The 19,873-nt window shown below is 41.6% G+C and overlaps 3 protein-coding genes across 4 annotated transcripts; all 3 read left to right on the top strand.

Moving 5' to 3' along the window:
• The first annotated feature begins 458 nt into the window (after positions 1 to 458).
• On the top strand, positions 459 to 3,472 carry rnf183 (ring finger protein 183). The gene is made up of 2 exons (XM_080767440.1): positions 459 to 639; positions 1,487 to 3,472. Exon 2 carries the CDS (start codon positions 1,566 to 1,568, stop codon positions 2,559 to 2,561), a length of 996 nt encoding a protein of 331 aa, XP_080623566.1. The 5' UTR covers positions 459 to 639; positions 1,487 to 1,565; the 3' UTR covers positions 2,562 to 3,472.
• Positions 3,473 to 7,008: 3,536 nt separating this feature from the next.
• mgat1a (alpha-1,3-mannosyl-glycoprotein 2-beta-N-acetylglucosaminyltransferase a) lies at positions 7,009 to 10,457 on the top strand. The gene is made up of 3 exons (XM_080767500.1): positions 7,009 to 7,210; positions 7,655 to 8,587; positions 9,119 to 10,457. Exons 2-3 carry the CDS (start codon positions 7,955 to 7,957, stop codon positions 9,815 to 9,817), a joined length of 1,332 nt encoding a protein of 443 aa, XP_080623626.1. The 5' UTR covers positions 7,009 to 7,210; positions 7,655 to 7,954; the 3' UTR covers positions 9,818 to 10,457.
• Positions 10,458 to 10,651: 194 nt separating this feature from the next.
• On the top strand, positions 10,652 to 18,561 carry sh3bp5la (SH3-binding domain protein 5-like, a). Of its 2 annotated transcripts, XM_080767549.1 has the most exons (7): positions 10,669 to 10,723; positions 11,071 to 11,321; positions 12,026 to 12,088; positions 12,591 to 12,719; positions 14,802 to 14,966; positions 15,291 to 15,464; positions 15,884 to 18,561. In XM_080767549.1, exons 2-7 carry the CDS (start codon positions 11,100 to 11,102, stop codon positions 16,412 to 16,414), a joined length of 1,284 nt encoding a protein of 427 aa, XP_080623675.1. In that variant the 5' UTR covers positions 10,669 to 10,723; positions 11,071 to 11,099; the 3' UTR covers positions 16,415 to 18,561. The 2 variants fall into 2 exon arrangements, with proteins under 2 accessions (XP_080623674.1, XP_080623675.1); XM_080767548.1 differs by having other exon boundaries at positions 10,652 to 11,321.
• The last annotated feature ends 1,312 nt before the right edge of the window (positions 18,562 to 19,873 follow it).

Here is a 19,873-nt window from a genome sequence, read left to right as displayed (position 1 = left end):
TGTGTTCCCTGTCCCCATGTCACATCAGGAAATATTACATCAATGGGAAACATTCATATTATAAATTAGACCGTACAGTGTCCAGAATGCAAACACTCTTTGTTATGGCACTGAGGAGAAATGTGATGCTCTGTTGAAAAGACAAAGGTCTATCTCAAGGCACTTTCTTTCAAGATAAGACATTGAACTAAAAAGCTGAGCTTTGTATTGTATATTTATATGGGTCACTATGTCATATTTTAAATGATATATGCTACTATATTGTATAAGTTCAAACACAGACGTGCATACACACATCAAGTGTGGCCACGAATTCCACACATACAAACTTAAGTAATGTTTCAAATGCCACATTGACTTGCTTAACTGGTCGGACGAGAGATTGGAGTGGGAGGTATCTATCGAGCGAACAGAGGCAAGGAAGGAGGGACAATCAAGGAAGGCAGTATAGTATCACAGGTAGAACAAGTGACACGCAGATTAAAAACAGTACAAGAGGGGGGAGTGTAGGAGATCAGATGAGAGTCAGATTTAAGTTTTGGTGTCGATGGAGATATATTGAGTGGAACATAACTAATTAGAAATATCTTACATGCTGGATTATCTGGGATTCATCCAACATTCACCTACCTCAAAAAAGTAAGTGCGTTTGAGTGTCTACAGTACACAGTGAAATCTTGAATGCTAATTCAATTGCACCTACAATTTTGCAGAGTTATGGAATTTGTTGTGTAACATTAATGTTCTCTGTTTTCACTCGTCAGACATCCTGAATCATATTGCTTTTACTTATGTACATGAATGCATCTATTTAAATTACCCTTTTAGGTGTTGAGTAAAAACTCAGTACCACTCAGTCCAATAAAACAAACAAACAATCATCACAAACAATCATCGCAAATGCAATGATGCAGTGGATTATATGAAAAAATATGTATGACCACAAAGCTGCCTGTCATGAAAATAAGAGATTAGTAATGGTTAAAAGGTTGGGGTTAATGATTGAGTGACTATGTAAAGTAGATTGTCATTATGGAATGTTTGCTATGGTATCTCAGATAAATGGTGGCTTGCTTTCAGTCAGCTGCACATTGTCAAAAAGTCAATGAGAAACCATTAAAAATTGATCAGTACATTGAAATCTATTTGACACACTTGAGTACAGTAAGCTGTGGTCATTACAGAAATGTTTGCCAATGACTTCTGTACAGGAAAGCCTATTAAGTAAATATGGCAACCCATTATCGAGACAATATTACCACATGCCTGTTAAGTAAATGAAACAATCAAACCAAATTGATAGCTTTAGACTACAATAGTACATTAGATTCTTATAGATTAAAATTGCTTCATCATCATGAAAGTGGTTTTTTTTTCAGGCATGCCTTTCATGGGTATGACAGCAGCTCACCTAATCCTGCATTTGCTTCCTGATCTGTTTGTTATCAAAGACCAGTCATCTTATCACATATTTCATTTTCCACAGCTCTTCTGAAGAAACTGTTATATAGGCAGGCCTGCATTTGAATCCAGCCAGCAAGGGACTGTGACTGCATCCTGCCATCATGAATGAGGACAGAGAGAGACAGCAAGGTGAAGGGAGTCGGGATGAGACCTGTGGTACCGGACAAGCCCCCAATGTCAAACCTAAACCCAAACCTGACCTTAAAGACAAGGCCACCAAGCAGGATCAAGGGAAGAAGGAGAAACCTGCAAAAGTGAGGCGATCCAAGAGCACCGACTCTGAGAGGGCTGGCAGAGATAGGGGGAGGAGGAGAGAACGAAGCACACATGGTCGGAGGAAACGTGGGAAGAGTGAGGAGACCAGACGGGATAGGAAGGAGGAAGGTAGGAAGGCGCAGCAGCCTGAAGATGAAATGGCTGACACAGAATGTGTTGTGTGCTTCTGTTCCTATGACAACATCTTCAAGACCCCTAAGCTGCTCTCTTGCGGACACACCTTCTGTCTGGAGTGCCTTGCACGTATCAATGTCTCCTCTCTAGAGCTCAAGTCCCTGTCTTGCCCAGTGTGTCGTGAATTGACTGAGCTCCCCCATGGACGGGACCTGCCTCAATTAGGCAACAACCAGGACATCTTCCGCAAACTCCCTCGAGAGATGCAGAGGGCGATATCCATTCGCTTCAAACGCAGCAAGGGTCAGTTGGTCCTGAAGAACCTCCCTCCTAGCAGCCCTACCAAATCTACCACACTCTCCCTGCCCAAGAAGAAGCAGGATGGCTCCTCCATGGAGGGTAACGACGTCAACCTCAGCAATTTGGAAGAAGGCATTGCTCCGACCACTGTTGTGGATGTAGGAAGGCCCCCCAACAGAGTCAGAGGTCGCCTGCGCAGTTGGTTCCGCTCAGACCAGTGCTACTATGCTGTGGTAGCATCCATCATCACAATCACAGTGGCACTCATGCTAGTAGGGATTGTGGCTTTTGTTGTCATGCCCAATGTGGTTGTTCACGGGAGGCCTCACCATGTTAACCAAACTCTGGCAGATCAACAAGGAGGTGGCAACATACTAGGCTTTCCAACCACAGCAGCAGCACCATGAAGAGAAGAGGGTGAAATAAAGGACAGAAAACCCTCATGGCTCATATATATGACAATGATTGGGATGGTCTGTGAACCTTAAATGACAGTGACACACCAAAAGCAGCACATACTGTATATGTTTTGGTTTAATGCTCAGTGGACTGAGTGAAAGAAAACAAGGAAGCAAGGAAATCTGTCATTGACTAAAACGTATTTGCAAGCATGAAGAGCTGTTAGCCTAGATTGTCATTGAACGATACCGGCTTAAAGGAGAATTCATTGATTTGGGTGATTTGGAAAACCCCTGGTTCGCCCAGTTAACAAGATGTGCACATGCACACACTCTACAGTGGGGGGACACGCAACAGGCCAACAGCATGCACCAAGGCCCGCCCCCACTCGATCATGATTGGAGGAAGGCCCCTCTCATCCTGATTGGATGAAGGCTGGCTAACCCTAGCCAAAAACGAAACCTATGGTGTTTTGACCCCAGGGGTTAACTGGGGACAGGGAGGAACTCCTTATAGCCTATGGTCAGCACACTCTACAGTGGGGAGGATTTTTTTCTTTTTTTTTTTGTTGAAATCACTGAATATACAGGCCCAGAGTGATGTAGGCTACACGAGAACATGGAGACCAACTTATTTTTATTTCCTTTTTTGTTTCCTTATGAAGTACATAACTGTGAAAGGCACTCTTAGTTGCAATGGACATAGAGAAGGCTATGAACATTTATATGGACAGCATCCATAGTGATGAGAAATCTGTAAGTATTCAGATCAGATGCACTAAACTCCTTCATGAATAGTCCTATATGGATCTTTGTCTGTCTTTTTTATTGGGCCGATCAAACTGTTTGACTCAGGATGTCTAAGTTTTGTATGCCATTCAACATTGTATAAAGATATATAGATTTGTATTAAAATAAACTTAAAAAAAATAAAAAATTGTCAAATTGTCAGATGTGTGTTTTTCTCCAGAATAGAGTTTAATTTAAACAAGGAAATGTGTAGTATAACCTATCATTATTCCCAAAATAACCTAGTATTAGCCGCAATTTGCAACTCTAGATTATAATGGGATGAATCTAGAGTTGCAATACCTTCCATTGACTCCCCATTCATCAAATTTGCGTTTGCGATCTGTTTGTATTGACGTTAAACTCACCAACATTGCAGCTCTAGGCCAAGCTTGAATTATCTTCTTTCAATCTGCCAAGCTTTTGTTTCATAAAAATCAACCGTAGACATGTTATGAGCTACTTTCTGTCAAGAAATTCTGTGCAATGATTCTTTTTCTAAATGTTGGTGGTTTGGAAGCAGTCACTGAACGGCCCTGCGTTACTGCGTACCACCTGTTTCGCATTTGCACATAATACAGGAGGCAGCAGTGCGACCCGTTGATAAAAACGAGTGCCTCCAACACTCCAATCACCTGCACAGAAGTTCTTGACAAAAAGTAGCTCATAACATGTCTACGTGGATGTTAATGAAACAAAAGCTTGGCAGATTGAAAGAGGATAATTCAAGCTTGGCCTAGAGCTGCAATGTTGGTGAGTTTAACCTTGTTTAATACAAGCAGATCGCAAACGCAAATTGGATGAATGGGGAGTCAATGGAGGGTATTGCAACTCTAGATTCATCCCATTATAAAAAAATCACACCCATGTGAAGTGAGTGGTGCAACTCCCCTTTCCCCCTGCCTCTCTCTCTCTCTCTCTCTCTCTCTCTCTCTGTAATTAGCAGGCAACACTATTCTCTCTCTGTTTCTGGCACAACAGCGCCACTTTTGCCCCTACTGGTACTCATAGTCACATAGGTGAAGACAGACATTGCTGTTCCTTGGAGTGGTTGCACCACTCAAAAAATCTAGAGTTGCAAATTGCGGCTAAGCCTAGTATCTGTAGTGTAGGCTATGGTGAATATAGACTATCTTCTGGAAAGCTTTAATGCCCGAAAAGATTGTAAGATGTTTACCAGCGATGTAAATGGTGGATGCTTGCATTCACCTGGAAAGTCAATATTATGCCAGTCACAGCCAGTGTCAATGATTAATAAATAATGATGACCATTGTAGAGACACATTTCCAGTGACACCTGATTGCTGACGTTAAAGACTGCATGGCTATTTGCACGTCTGCCTTTTGGAAACTGGTTTTGTTACCCGATAGGCTACTAGCCTACTCCTGAAGACTGAGGTGTCAACAAACTAGGTTACTAGGATGATGATGCATTACAGACTGTTAGATAATGTGTTCAGGAAGAATATCTCTGACACTATACAACTGTGACACTTTGGGGGAGAGTGATTTGCATGTGTTCATAGTCACAGGGCTGAGAAACCAGTTTGACTACCATGCAGGGGAATTTATGTGCTCTATGAAGGAAATCAGCTGCCATATTTGACTAGCAGATATGATTTGGTCAGCATTAGTAAAATGCTTCAACATACATAGGCCTACACCACCAGTCCACAAATGAGATGGTCTAAGTGTCTGAAAATAAATCAGCTGGGCTAAACTTTATCTATAGGCTAATTTACCCCAAGTAAGAAATGCATGTAGTCTAGTTTTTCCAAATCTTATGTTCAAAGATATTCCTACGGGTATATTCCTAAACTAAATGCAAAGTTATTTAAAATAATTATCTAATTGCCCAATTATTTGTGGACTCTTATGTGGGAAAACCTTAGCCCTAGGCAAACCTTTACAGCTTGCCTTGACCCCAGCAACAAAAGCCACAAACACGCACACTCTCACACACGCACGCACGCCTAGCTGCTATCACCCATTACCCCGACCCCGGGCCGGACGAAGCAAATATGGTCTGGGGGACTGACGCAAACTACTGTAATGTAACTGTAACCTATGTGCTGACTGCCTCCAGTCCTGAGCTGTTGTGTAGCTGTGAATTATTATATAAAGGTGTTGGTTAGCTAGGGAGAGGCGGCCAGTGATTGAAGCGTCAAGGAAGTCTAAACTGGAGTGCAGACAGCTGTCATAATATGCTCAGATTATGGCTTCTACTCCCTCTGCGTCTGCCCTGTCTGCTGTTCTCCGGTGTCGGGGGAATATTTTAAGCAGGAATCCACCGAACAAGCGGCCTGTCACACAGGCGCGCAGCCTCGGGCTGGCTTATGGGGCGGTGCGCGACTCCACCAGTGAGCGCGGTACCGCGTGTTTTCTGCGAGGAGAACGTACTGTGTCGAGGGGGGAAGGATCGTCAGCCACGGTGAAATCAGCGCCGCTGGAGGACAAAACGTTGCTGACAAATACAAATGATCGTGGAATTAAAAATCTCTGTCGTTCACACTGGAGAACGTGCACGCCGCCAGAGGACGCGCGCTCTTACGTGACAGGTGCAGGTGCCCCGAATGCACCGGTGCGCACATTGCAGTCTACCGCACCTGCAGCACACATTTATACAATAAAGTGTTTGCAGAATATCAAAGAACTTCCAGTTTTGAATGTGTCAGTGATTTTGCCAAGTTCGAAGGAAAGTGTAGGGCAAATGATAGTACCCCTTTTCATTCTAAAAGGGTGGTCGACTCTGAAGAATACCTGCATATCTTTATCTATTTTGGTGTCAGAAATTATTTCTTTTAACCTGGGGGTCTTGTCCTGCAGCCCTGATAATGCAAGAGAGATGGATGAACAGGGGAAAAGTACTACGCAAAATGTCTCAAATGTCCAACAGGTGAGCAGTTAAATCGTTATAAATGTCTAAAATATGGGGTCCTAAAAACCCAAACTAAGTGTCTGTTGTTCACACTTTCAGGTAAAGGGAGCCAGTGATCCATTGAAAGCCTGCTCCGATTCTAGACCGAAGAGCAAAGAAAATCGACCTGATTGATGAGGCCATGGCACCCTATACTGTTATACAATTTATCATAGGCATATATTTTTCCATTGTTGTGATGTGATCTCAAAATTGAACACTGTTCATTAATAAAAATGTATAGAATCAGAAGGACTACTGAAGCATCAAGTTCACAAAGGATTTCATTCCTTTTTCTGAAGTGTATCATAATAAATTAAATGCTGAAACTTGAACTGACTTTATACGACAGTATTATAGCCAGGCTTTATTACTGCACAATCGAGCTATCAGCTATGTTGAGTATTTCTGCCAAATTATTCGCAAATAATTAGGCCACTTGAATATGTGATGGATTTTTTGTACAAAACATGTGGGCATGGGCAAGGCGTTTGTTTAAAACATGTGAGTTTGAACTTTCAATTGTGCAGAAAACATGGACAAATTCAATTGATTAGCCTACATTTCAGTCACTCCACCACAACTGCTGCTATTATTAGTTTTTTTATAGCATATTTCACATCTGACCTATGTTTTAAAGTGCAGAATAAACTTTCAGTGAAGGTTGTCCTAAATAATAAGAGCATCGCCGTTATGTAATTTCTAAGGTGACAGTAGGGGCGGGACTTCCTGTTAACATGTTATCCGGAAGTTGTCGTCCGACTTCTTCAGTCTTGTGAGAAACAAGGAAAAGTAACGAGATTAGTTGACTTTATCGTGTATAATTCGCTAATGCGACATTTCACAGCGACACAGTACGTTCTTGTAATTCCGCTCGTTTACTTTCGCCGATTGTCATCGAAGAAATAGCTGAGAAATGGCTACAGAGAGAAGAAACTCTTATATTGTCAGGGTAAGGGCTAATTTCACTGAACACGTTCTTCCTTCAGCTGTACGTTATTTTGTACAGCCAATATGTCATTCGATCTGATAGACATGCAACAAGCAATTATGTGTTTTCATTATATAGTTATTGGTCAGTTAGAATAACTCTGGTTTAGCTTCATTTGTGTGCTAGCTACAGGTGATAATAAAATCGATTTGTGGCACCGGGGTTGGATGTCACACATTCCTCTGTGCACCGACTGCATGGCAGTGTGCAGTCCATAACCCATATGCTATTGCTAACCTCATTTCCTCATAAACGATAATATTGTAACTATTTCATTTTATTCATGTAATTGAATAGGTTATGGGATTTAATAACTTTGATAACAGGATCAGTTTTATATAGCCTTTTTAACTGTACATATGCTTATCTATATGCTTATGTTTGTATGTTTTATTATTATTTCAGGTGGAATTGGATAATGCAAGTTGAGGATCCAGAAATGCAAGATGCATCCTTTGCCCACCTGAATCTCTGCAGTGCCCAGCTTCATCTCTTTGTCACTGTAGTATGGCTTGGTAAATAATAATATTTAGTTGGTATACACAAGCGGAATAAAAGTGTGGGTCTTACTTCATTATGCTCTTGTGATGAGTCACAAGGTACTCCTCCCTGTGTCCTGGGCAGTACAGTACATTTTTATGACACCATTCCTTCAGCACCCTGTCTTCCTGACCCCGCTCCACCCTCTCTCCTGAGATTTGGGCCATGCTTCGCAAAAGAGGCTCTCTCATTCTCGGTGGTACGCTACTATTTGTCACCTGGAATGCCATACTGGTGCTTCTGTTGTGGGGGAGGCCCCCGTCTGGGCAGTCAGACAACAAGCCAAACAGAGAGCAAAGGGAGCTGGATGAAGGGCCAGCTTTTGATGTGGCGGCCGATGTGCTTCGCATGGCTGACACGTTTGAAGCAGAGCTTGAACTGCAGAAGAAGATCCTCCTACAGATCCAGGGTCATCGGTCACTGTGGGAGCTACCGAATAGAAGTGGACAGAAGCTTGCACCCCAACAGACTGCAATTCCTATCCTGGTTATTGCCTGTAACAGGGTCACCGTGAAACGCTGCCTGGACAAGCTCTTAGAGTATCGACCGTCAGCGGAGCTCTACCCGATAATTGTCAGTCAGGACTGTGGACATCCTGAGACGGCGGAGGTGATACATTCTTATGGTAATCAGGTGACTCACCTAAAACAGCCAGACTTGACAGATAACGTGGTGCGTCCGGAACACAAGAAGTTTCAGGGTTACTACAAGATCTCCAGGCATTACCGCTGGGCTCTCAACCAAGTGTTCAACACCCTGTCTCATTCCTCAGTTGTGATTGTGGAGGATGACTTGGAGGTAATACCATAGTTCAGTGATTTTCTACCTCGGACCCCCATCTGAAAATATTTTGTGCTCATAAAAGATTTGTGTTGTTATTTTTTTTGTTATTTAAAAATAGCCGATCTACAAGCTGAGCTCACACTCACTTTAGTTTATCCCTATTTAACCAATTTAGGCCTGAGGCCGATTCTAAAAAAAAACCTAACCTAAGGCTTTCTGAAAACCTTCAAATGAAAACAATGCTGTTGCTATAGCCTATGAGACACCGATATGGCTCACAGCATGAAAACTATAACAACGTATAAGTTACACACTGTCTAAATGGGTTAATGGGTATAAACCATAGTGATGAAACAAATTTGATGTTATAACTCATTTTGCTGGTCCCCGGACCTCACTTTGAGAACCACTGCCATAGTTTTTATTAGTATAGTTAACAGAAGTTAGGATTGTGTTAACTATACTTCAGTTCACCTATTGTATACTAGTACAGTGTTACATTGATTTGTGTTAAAGCATATTGAAAAGTTTATTTTCTTCCTCTAGGTGGCACCAGACTTCTTTGAGTACTTCCGATCCCTTCATCCAATGCTGAAGTCTGACCCAAGCCTGTGGTGTGTGTCAGCCTGGAATGACAATGGCAGGGATGGCTTTGTGGACCCTGGTAAAGCCAACCTGCTCTACAGGACAGACTTCTTCCCTGGCCTGGGCTGGATGCTCCTCAAGGAGCTATGGGATGAGTTGGAGCCTAAGTGGCCTGCTTCCTTCTGGGACGACTGGATGCGCCAGCCGGCGCAGCGCCGTGACCGGGCCTGTATCCGCCCAGAGATTTCACGCACTTTGACTTTTGGTAGGAAGGGTGTGAGCCTGGGCCAATTTTATGACAAGTACTTGCGCTACATAAAGCTGAATTCTGAATATGTGCCTTTCACTAAAATGGATCTGAGCTACTTGAAAGAGGAGACCTACAGACAAGAGTTTGAGAATAAAGTTTATAGTGCTCCTGTGGTGAGTTATGAAGAGGTCAAGCAGGGTCAACTGACTGGATCGGGGCCCTTTCGTCTGCAGTACTCTAGCAAGGACAGTTTTAAAGTCCTGGCCAAAAACCTGGGGGTCATGGAAGACTTAAAGTCTGGAGTCCCACGGGCAGGATACAGGGGCGTTGTCAGTTTCATGTCGAGGGGGAAGAGAATCTATTTGGCACCCCCTCCCGGATGGACCCAATATGACCCCACCTGGAGTTGATCTGATATGCAGTAACAGTAACCTGATTGAAATCAGTATGTGTCAATGAGGAAGACCATTCTAGGCCAAAGAATGAATTAGTTTCAAGTTTGTATTTGAATGAATGCTAAGATGTAATCTATCTCTGTGTCGATTATAAAGAATGGTTTATCCTTCTTCCTGATATAAGACTTATTGCCAATACCACTCAGGTCTTTTTCATGATTCCAAAACATATTTTTACAGTGTAGGATAAGCCTTAATAATGATTTAACATAATTGCTGTAAAAATCAAGAGATTTATTTTTATATTATGCTATGCATATATTAATTCATTCATTCAATGTCACATTTGTTTAAATTAAATTACTATTAACCTCTGTTCTTGATTTTTATTTGTCTGGTAAAAATGTCTGTACAAACTGTGCAACTGTTTTGTTATTTTGGTGGTGGTCACACTGGTCACCAATAATGGGCCTAACTAATATAATCCCTCTATCTCTCTGCCCTGTGGTAATACTTTCTCATTGATTACCTTTCAATCATACTACTTTTGATTTAATAATTGTCCAAAGAGGCCTCCATACATTATTGTCACAGTATTAAAATAATAATAATACGTGTGTTATATTTTTTGAATAAAATCACCCATTTAACCTTTCATGGAAGGAACATTGTGTTTACCGTTTCTTCATGTAAGAAAAAAAAACAATGTAATGCAAGTAATGACTGGCCTACGAATCGATGGGGGTAACCAGCAGTAATAAACTTTTGTGTGTGTTGGGGAGGGGCCGAGGGGGACTTGCGTCCTACGGTAGCCGTTGGGTTTCAAGTGGTTCGAGTGTTTACTTTTCTTCCACAATGAACTGAGCTGGGAAGAGGGGCTGCTACGGGGGTTCATTTGGAGAGATGGGGGTAAAGCTCCGGGTAAGCGATGGGCCTCCGTTTTCTTTACTTTGACATATTTAATTATACCTGAGTAAAGGCCGGTTTTATGCAGAGAGAATTTGCCTATTAGCGAGCTACCCTGCTGTGCTAGCCTTGTCTGGTCAACATCCCGAACGGAGAGATTCAATGGGTTTCATTTCGTTAAATTAGTTATGATCTGATGGTGCTTGTACATCGCTAACCAAACGACATTATTTGCTCAGTCGTTATTTAATGGCTGTTCCAGTCTATACCGTTGGTTGTTAACAGGGGTTGTCGCGGTTCGATCCCCACCGAAGTCAGCTATCGTTAGCTACGTAACCTGAGCTCACGTTCGCTTCCAGCAGCACTAACGTGTAGACTGACTTGGCCTGTGATGGAGCCAGGCGACTTGCGAGAAAGCCCCGCCGGGTCTGGGGACTCCGAAGCGGGTGAATGGAGGGAAGAAATCGCCGGTGGTGTTGCAGAGGTCAAAGTTGTTGAAACTAATAATAATGAAACTACACTAGAAACGTCCCACGAGGATGGTGGTCGAGAGAGACTGAAGAGCGAGGGGCCACAGAGCCCCTACGAAGAAGAACTGGACCCCAGAATTCAGGTACGAGATGAGAGTTCATAGAGAAGCGTGTGCTCGTTTGGAAAATGGGAATTGTGGGAATATAACTAGAATAAAACGTGTTTACAATTAATTATGAGTCAAATGTGCTATGCACATGCCCACGTAAAAGTGGCCACTGTCCTGTTCTCCTGTATCCCAAGAGACCACCATGGTTAGAAGAAGTTTAACTCAAGGGGAGACTTAATTGTCCCCCCTCTATACTGTACATCTTTTATTTTTCCTAACCGTTTATAATTTATATGATGTTTTGTTTTTGCACAGTACTGTATATTTGGATGTCATTAAATGTTCTGATGATGAATAGAAAATGCAGGACCCCAATGGCCATTGTGCTTTTTGAGTTGCAATGCGTTGCATTGGTGTTAAAAACTGTTTTGTCCCAACCTGACCCTTTGTTGTGGTTCGGGCTTTAGTCTGTGCAGACTTTGTTTTGAACTGCTTTCCTCGAACTGGACTTACTCTACAAACTGTTGTACAATTTTCAATCAATCGAACCAGGATGATGGTACTTTTCATGAAGTGAAGCATGCATGTTTTGACAAGTGACTATAGCCTACCTTTATTATCACAATACTGAGACAATTTGCAATATATACCCACTACGCAGGCTACAGTATATATACATTGTGTGTGTCTTAATATCAATACATAAGTGATAAATCATGTACATATTTGTCTTACAGGAGGAGTTGGAACACCTCAATGAAGCTAGTGCCGAAATCAACAAACTAGAACTGCAGTTGGATGTAAGTGTAAATAGTACAATAGTTGTTGTATAAGTAGCCTTGCCGAGCCATGAGGCCCAATAGTTGTTGTATAGTATATGGTAATTAATCATCTACAAATGTAAGCAAAGGTCTATATTTTGTAACATACACCCACTTTCAAATGTGCCAAAAAACACACAAAAGTTTAATCAAAAAGTTTGAAGTTTACCGTGTTAATGGCTGGGGTCACAGAATGATCTGTCTGTCACCAACTAATTAATTAAAATAAATGAGAAAAAGGTAGCACATCCAAAATCCATCCAATGTAATAAATGGCGGACAAAGTACTCACATTTCCATTTCTTTATTAGCACACACCAAAAAGGAACGATTACGCGTTTGAGCCTTCATCAGAGCTCTGGATTTGAGATGCTCTACCAAAGAATAAACACTCATTTCCCGGGCCCTTTATGGTGTTTCAGTATGGTCAGTTGTTATAATACAGTGACATTATAATCACATTGCCTTATCTTCCATCCAGGATGCCAGGTCAGGGTATAGAAAGATTCTCACCGACTCTGCCAGGAAACTGAATGCCCACAGCTCCCAGCTCGGCAGCTGCATAGAGAAAGCCAGACCATACTATGAGGCTCGACGTCTTGCCAAAGAGGTACGCAAATTCAATTGTGTGTCTCGTAAAATGAGCGTGTATGTGTGTGTCTCTGTGCCATACTGTTTGTGTTCATGTATGTGGAAAGTCAAACATCGCAGAGAAGTGTTGTTGTTGCGTTACTATAAATTATATTTTAAATTCAGCAACAGAAACACATTTGGGGAGTTGGGAGTGATTAGGTCAGATAAAGGGCTCAAGAAACAGTTGTTTTGGACAGTACTAGCCTCATGATGCTCAAACAAAGAAACAGTTGCTACTGTTTTAGGACAGTACTAGCCCCATGATGCTCAAACAAAGAAACAAAGGAAGTAGATTACATAATCTGGCAAGCTGATGCCTCTCTTACTAAAGATTCCTGAAGCTGTTCCAGAGCTGAGTTGTTATGAAGGAAAAATAACTAATTGTAGTATAGTAAGTTCTATTAAATGTTTACTAAGAATTCTTTGACAATCCCAAGAATGCCTAGAGTATAAATGTAATTGTCTGACTGTCTATGTAAGGGCAAATCAAGTTGATTAGTTAGAAGAATTCCATGAAACATTGCATTAGAGTTAAAAAAGAGATGGAGATTTTGCACTTCTAGGAGTGCAGAGATACAGTATAAAGATCTGAACAGCTAAATCACTCCTTTCTAGTCCAAACGGTAACGTCATCACTTTGCAATGGTGATTTAAGTAGCCTAAACATGATGGTTCACACTGAGAGAGGAACTTGTTACTAATATTTTAAACACATTTCAATACACTTTACACATTCAGAGAGATGTGGTAACCTTAGTCAATCCCAAGAATGTTCTTTAGATCCCCAGACACGACGCCATAAAACGAATAATTTTGCTTTGAAAAAGTCATGGCTCATTTATTTGTACTCCGGTATCTTGGTATCACCTGTGTAACTGCTATTTAATTCAAGTGTCTCTACACGTCCTAGCTCTGGTCCATAGCTCTAAAGCTCTAATGCGTTGCATTTAGAGCTATGTTACTCTCGTTTTTGCTACTCACCAAAACAAAGGCAGGTTGTCTCATTAGAACGCCTACTTTCCTTAGTTGGAGGACTCTTTTGAGCCCCAGGGCCCCCACCACACAGTACTTTTTGTCCAAAAGGGGATTTTGTTGCCACCGAATTGCCTCATAGAGAATATATTTCCTCCGGAGAAAAAAAAATTGTATGCAAAGAAGGTAGTTGTCTTTTATTGTTCTGTTGTATACATACCAATCAGCAATTTAGTTTCACCTGGTGTTGCTGTGGCGATCAGTGTGAAAGGGCCATCCATAGCCTCGGGTGAATACCATTTTGGGTTGTCTACTCTAATCTCCCCACCCCCCACTGATAAAACCGGGGGTTGGGGAGGTGCTGCAATACCAGGTCAAATGTACTTGATGACTCCTGGTATTATTCAATTGATTCAATTCATTTCTCTTGAGTACATACTTGATGCTCTCTGAAATGTCACCCATCTGTTCCTCCAAACAGGATAAACTAAATTCTAAAACATTATGCTAATATGTAGAACTGGGTCAATTTCCGGTTTACCTGGTCTGGTCCAGTATACAAACTTCCGGTACATGTCTAGCCACATCTTAAGAACAGCAACCGATGCAGACAAACATCGTGATGAATCTATCTTGTATTGATTATTAATAAGGCATATGTCTTAATTAACATAATTTTTTTTGGTTATAAAGGGAGCCATGTGTCACATAGGGCTTTACTGTTGAGGGTTCTGTGTAGGTGACTCTCCCATTGCGGTAGTGTGTGTGTTGTGTTTATAGTACACCACGTGTGCAGCTTGTAGCTTCTAGCTGTAAACGTATAACACAAAAAGTGGAAATGCAAAAAGAATCATCAGAGAAGGGAATAACTCTGACCTGACCGGTAACAAGGAGAACAGACCAGATGTCACTGACACTAACACCATGTTGTTTACAAAGTGGGACCTATCAGTATTTCCAGGTTGCTATTAAATAAAAGATCACACCAGTTTGGAATTTGTTTAATAATTTTTTCTTCGTTTCACAGTTGATTTGTTATGTTATTTACAACTTCCTTGCCTTATGATTGGTTGTCCTCTTCCTCTAGGCGCAGCAGGAGACCCAGAAGGCTGCACTGAGTTATGAAAGAGCCGTTTCCATGCACACAGCCGCCAGGGAGATGGTGTATGTGGCAGAGCAGGGTCTGATGGCTGACGGCAAGAACACCCTGGATCCAACCTGGCAAGAGATGCTCAACCATGCCACCTCTAAGGTAAGGACTCCGTAATGATTTGCTGGAAAGGAGGGGCCTCTATCATTATGACACCAAACACAACTTTTCCTTATACAAATCCTTCATCAAGATTTTGGGTGACCTTACTTTGAGACAGACCTGGTGTGAATTGTATTTGTATTATAAAATGTGAAGGGAGTAAAGAATACACACATACATTATATTGTATTATGTTTAGGGCAGCCTCAGGGAAATAAACTCTCTCTGAGCCTGGTACTACAGGCTTGGTTATTTCTGCTACAGTATGTGTACTGTCGGCCTTAACTCTGTGTGTTGACATGTGTTGTACATGTCTGTCCTTAGGTGAATGAGGCAGAGGAGGAGCGCCTCCGCAGTGAAAGGGAACACATGCGTGTCACCCACGCTTGTCAGGAGGCAGAAGCTCGCGTCCAGACATTGCAGAAATCCCTCAAGAGAGTCATTGTCAAGTCCAAACCCTACTTTGAGCTTAAGGCTCAGTTCAACTACATCTTGGAGGTAATTCCAAGTGATGATAGTGCTGCAATTAATAATTCAATCAACACACGTCTCTCTGTCACACACGCACACACACACACACACACACACACACACACACACACACACACACACACTTGTGAGGGTAAATGTACCGGTACTGAAAGCTGCAGACTTGACAAAAATAGTCTGTAGGTCATTATTTGCTCAGTGGCATGAAATCAATGCAGGTGTTTTTATACAAGAAATCTCATCTCATTCTGGCCAATCACAATTTGTGTCTTCAGTGTTTGTGTTTACACACTGTTGTCTTCAATGTTTGTGTTTACACAAATGCCCCTCAAAAATATTAGTATAATTCAGCTATTGGTTCTAAATATGGGCTTTGATATATTTTCGGTTAATTGTCCAGCCCTACTCTGCATTCTTTGTGACTCCAGGAGCACAAGACCAAAGTGATGCAGCTGGAACAGTACGTGGCCAAGGTGAAGACCCGCTACTCCATCGCTTTGCGCAACTTGGAGAAAATCAGTGAGCAGATCCACGCCCAGAGGGGGCAGGACCCCGCGGATGGAGCACTGGCCATCAGCTGCGTCGTACGGAGCCCCCCAGTGGGCGCAGAGTGCGACAGTGGTTTCCAGAAGGAAGGCGGAGCCTGTGGAGGCGGGCCGGTGGAGAGAGACGGGCAGGATAAGACCAACGATCTGGTAGAGAAGTACAGGGAACGGGAGGGCGAGAAGGAGAGGGAGCGTGCCGGGTCGGACTCCCTCTCGGTCTTCAGCCTGCAGACCATCGCTTCCGACCTGGAGAAGTGCGACTCCGTGGAGCACCTTGGGGACTTCAGCGATGTGGGGAGCGTGACGGGCGACGAGGTGGACAGAGACAGAGGAGCGATGGATAACAGAGAACCCACCATCAAGGAACGCCAACAGCAATTCTACAAACAGCACCACCGAAGCTTCAGTTTGTGAAGCTGATGTCATAGTCGTCTTATTAATCCTGGAAGACAAAACCGAAAACAAGCAGCAACAGCGTTTGTACTCGCTTAAAAAGAAAACACGAGTTACCTAACCTGACAAAGTGACAATATAGGCAAATACCAAAGTATAAAAGCGTGAGTTCAGTATGAAAGTGAAAGAACTGGAGTAAAGCAATGATAGAGGTGTATGATAATCTATAAACAAGCACAGGTACATTGACTGGCAACAATTTATCATGAGACTGATATATTGCATCACAGTAGAAGGAAATTACCGGTATTCCTAAACTTTACAGACCTTTTGAGGTGAGTTAAATCAGTGGTTCTCAGTGGGGGAGATCAAAAGCCATCAAATATACTAAAATAAACTGTTCAAACATGAGCCAAATTGTCTCATAATATAAGAAAGAGGCAGAAATTGTGAAAATAGCCGATCTACAAGCTCACAACGCCTCGCTATGTGAGGCATTGTGAGCTTGTATAGATGTGCTATTTTCATACCATCTGTGGTGTGGAGCCGAGTCACAAACTTGAATGCCTCAAATCCTACATTCCAAGTGCTTGTCAGGGTGGGGGGCCCCAGTTCAAATGTTATTATTTTGGGCGGTCACAGCATGAAAAGGTTGAGAACCACTAAGTTAAATAACCTCTTATACTCTGGTAGTAAGGGAACCTGGGAGGCGTAGCTCCTATAGCACGAGAGAGCTGCAAAGGACGAACCCTATATGCAGGGCCTGCATCATTTGTTCCTTTCTGAGATAAGTGGTTGATCTAATTTGATTAGACTGGTAAAAACAAGCTCTTCGTTGTTTTCACCATGACATGTCAAGTAAAATCAGTGTTTGCTTCAAGGTGGAGCGGTGCAGGATCCATCCGCGTACGCTGAGATCTCCACTAACAATACGCATCAACTTGTTCTTTACTGGAAAGAATGATAAAAACGGTTCTCTTTCTCTGCTGTGAGAAAAAGCATGTTCGGGTTCACATTTCATGTATTTATTTCCAGTGATCTATGTCTATGTAGTGTTTTGGGAAGAAAGAAGAATGCATTTTTGATTATTCCTAAAACAAAATTTAAAAAAAAGAAGAAAAGGTTGATGAAATGTACTGGATTAGAGCCTTAAAACAATTAATAGAGCCACAGACTATTCTGTTTGCATCAAGACAGCATGCACTCCAAACTAGCTATTTATTTAGACATTATGAAATGTCTCATTCAGGGCTATATGATCAAATAAACACTTAAGAACATTTATGTGATGATGAACCTGAGTTGTGACTTAATTTTTATTTATTGCATCAGTAGTTTTGCTGTACTTTGCTGTGTTATTCAAAACCCTGTCCCAGATTTCCTCATTTCAATATTGTTTACTATTGTAAAGGTAGATTTCATTTGTGCAAATTCAAATTGCAATGAAGCTTTCTTTTTTCGTCCTCAGTTGTAATTTTAAGTGTGCCTTGACCCAAAACACCTGACAAATTAAGCCTGTATAGTGACGTAATTTTAAACTGAATAATATGAAATTCTAGCTGTATTTAGAAACACTTGGAAGGATTTTGTGTACCCTTTTATGATATTTTTTTTAATTATTGTGAATCAGCTGAGTATGAGTTTTTAGATTTAATTTGACTCATTCGTTGTATTTTCTGACACATAGGCATACAGTATATATACTGTATTATATAGTATATATCCTGTATCATATATATTACGTATGTGATATATAATATATGGATACTATATATGTATATATGTTGTGGAAGTTTTAATGTGAAAAATAATTAAGTCAAGAGATGACTTGTAAATTTATGTAATTATTACAAAGTTGGAAAATAATGAAATGTACAGAGACATATAGTGGATTTGAATATTTGAGAGATTGTACAGTTGTTTTCGACATTCTGATATTTTAAGCATGTCGTGCACACTTGACCGCCTGTCTTAATCCCACTCCTTTATGTTTAACACTCCCAACATTTACATTCTCAAGAACACTCCTAATGTCTTCAACTCTTGATGGTATTGGTGTGACTTTGACATGCCACTCATATTATATTGTTCAACTAACTGACTCAACCATGTATGCAATAGCCTAGTGTAAAAAAAACAAAAAAAAGATTCAATATCAATAAAACATTGCAACCTGTAACCGTTATTTTTCTTGTGTGTTGTTGTTATATACTTTGTTTTGTGTTTCTTCTTGCTAGGTTATTTTCGTGAACAGGAATGTAGGGCCAGCTTGTTATAGGAGGAGAAGATGTGAATTTGTGGTTTATGGCGTTAGGAAGAGTGATGGTGAGACACAGCAGAAGCAGAGGTTATCTATTCCCGCCATGCTTCAATTATTCAGTAGGGATATAAATATGAAGGAGAGCGGTGGTCTTGGAATAGATGGCAGGGGAGGAGAGGCACTGGCAGGAGAATGCAAAGACAAAATAGAGGCAGGAGTCTGGTTTGTTAGAATGACCTGCACTGACCACTTACAAAAACTACTGATTGTTGCTTTGATGACATAAGCTCCAGGGGGCTTTACGGCAGCTTACGTATAGCCATAGAGTGACTACTAGTGGACTCGCCCCATATGATCCAGTCTTCAAACCCTGATAATGATCCACGGTGGGATCAATACACGAGCTTTTAATAAGATATAAGACCAAAGCCTCCTCGGATGTATTATGAATCTGATCATAATAATATGGTAGGCCTAAATAGGCGTGCTTCATCAGCCAGGTTGCTGCTGACAGTGACTATATGCGTGGAAGAGGGAGTGTTACGCACCCTACGTCTCCATCATGACGTCGTGAATATAGCTGGAGATTGTAGGGGGGGAAAGCGGGGAGTGTGGTGGCAAATCGCTGCTCCGTCGTATTAGTGGGATGCGTTTTGTATATAGTCGTGCATGTACCTCTGTGGATAATTGTCATGTATTTATTTTGGCGTGCGCCCAGCCCCAAGCAATAACATAGCCTACACCGAAGAACACAGCATACGTTTTGTTTTTTGTGGCATTCTGTTTACGCACACGGTGCTATAGCTGCACATTTATACTATATATCGACAATAGCCATACACATCGTTATAAAGACATTTTTTACCAAATAATCCGACACCGCGGGCTTTATTCCCCGACGAGTCCCACCCGAAGGACCTTATCTTCACTGAGCGCATCGAAACTAATAGTAAGTAACGTATACATGCAGCATCGCTTCAGGGTGTCATATGTTACTGTTGGATGCAGGATTTGACTACATTGATTTATATGTGAAAATATAATTCGATTTCACAGCATATATACAGTAGTATAGGCTACTGTATACCAAAGAACGTTATTTATCATATTTTATGTACAATGTATCTGTATGGGCTATTTTCATAAAACAGAGAGCTGTTTGTTTTCATTTCTCTGTTCCACGACCATCCTAATCTACCGTTTACCATTCTGGTGCTTTT

This window comes from Protomyctophum bolini (genome assembly GCF_963924005.1).
Source record: "Protomyctophum bolini genome assembly, chromosome: 7".
NCBI classification, from domain to species: Eukaryota; Metazoa; Chordata; class Actinopteri; order Myctophiformes; family Myctophidae; genus Protomyctophum; species Protomyctophum bolini.
This window is presented reverse-complemented; position numbering and strand designations above follow the sequence as displayed.

Excerpts from the sequence above, each read along its gene's own strand:
- rnf183 (XM_080767440.1), top strand. The coding sequence starts at position 1,566 with ATGAATGAGGACAGAGAGAGACAGCAAGGTGAAGGGAGTCGGGATGAG.
- mgat1a (XM_080767500.1), top strand. The coding sequence starts at position 7,955 with ATGCTTCGCAAAAGAGGCTCTCTCATTCTCGGTGGTACGCTACTATTT. Across the intron at positions 8,588-9,118 it reads TTGTGGAGGATGACTTGGAG|GTGGCACCAGACTTCTTTGA; the intron begins GTAATACCATAG and ends TTCTTCCTCTAG.
- sh3bp5la (XM_080767548.1), top strand. The coding sequence starts at position 11,100 with ATGGAGCCAGGCGACTTGCGAGAAAGCCCCGCCGGGTCTGGGGACTCC. Across the intron at positions 11,322-12,025 it reads AACTGGACCCCAGAATTCAG|GAGGAGTTGGAACACCTCAA; the intron begins GTACGAGATGAG and ends TTTGTCTTACAG. Across the intron at positions 15,465-15,883 it reads AGTTCAACTACATCTTGGAG|GAGCACAAGACCAAAGTGAT; the intron begins GTAATTCCAAGT and ends TTGTGACTCCAG.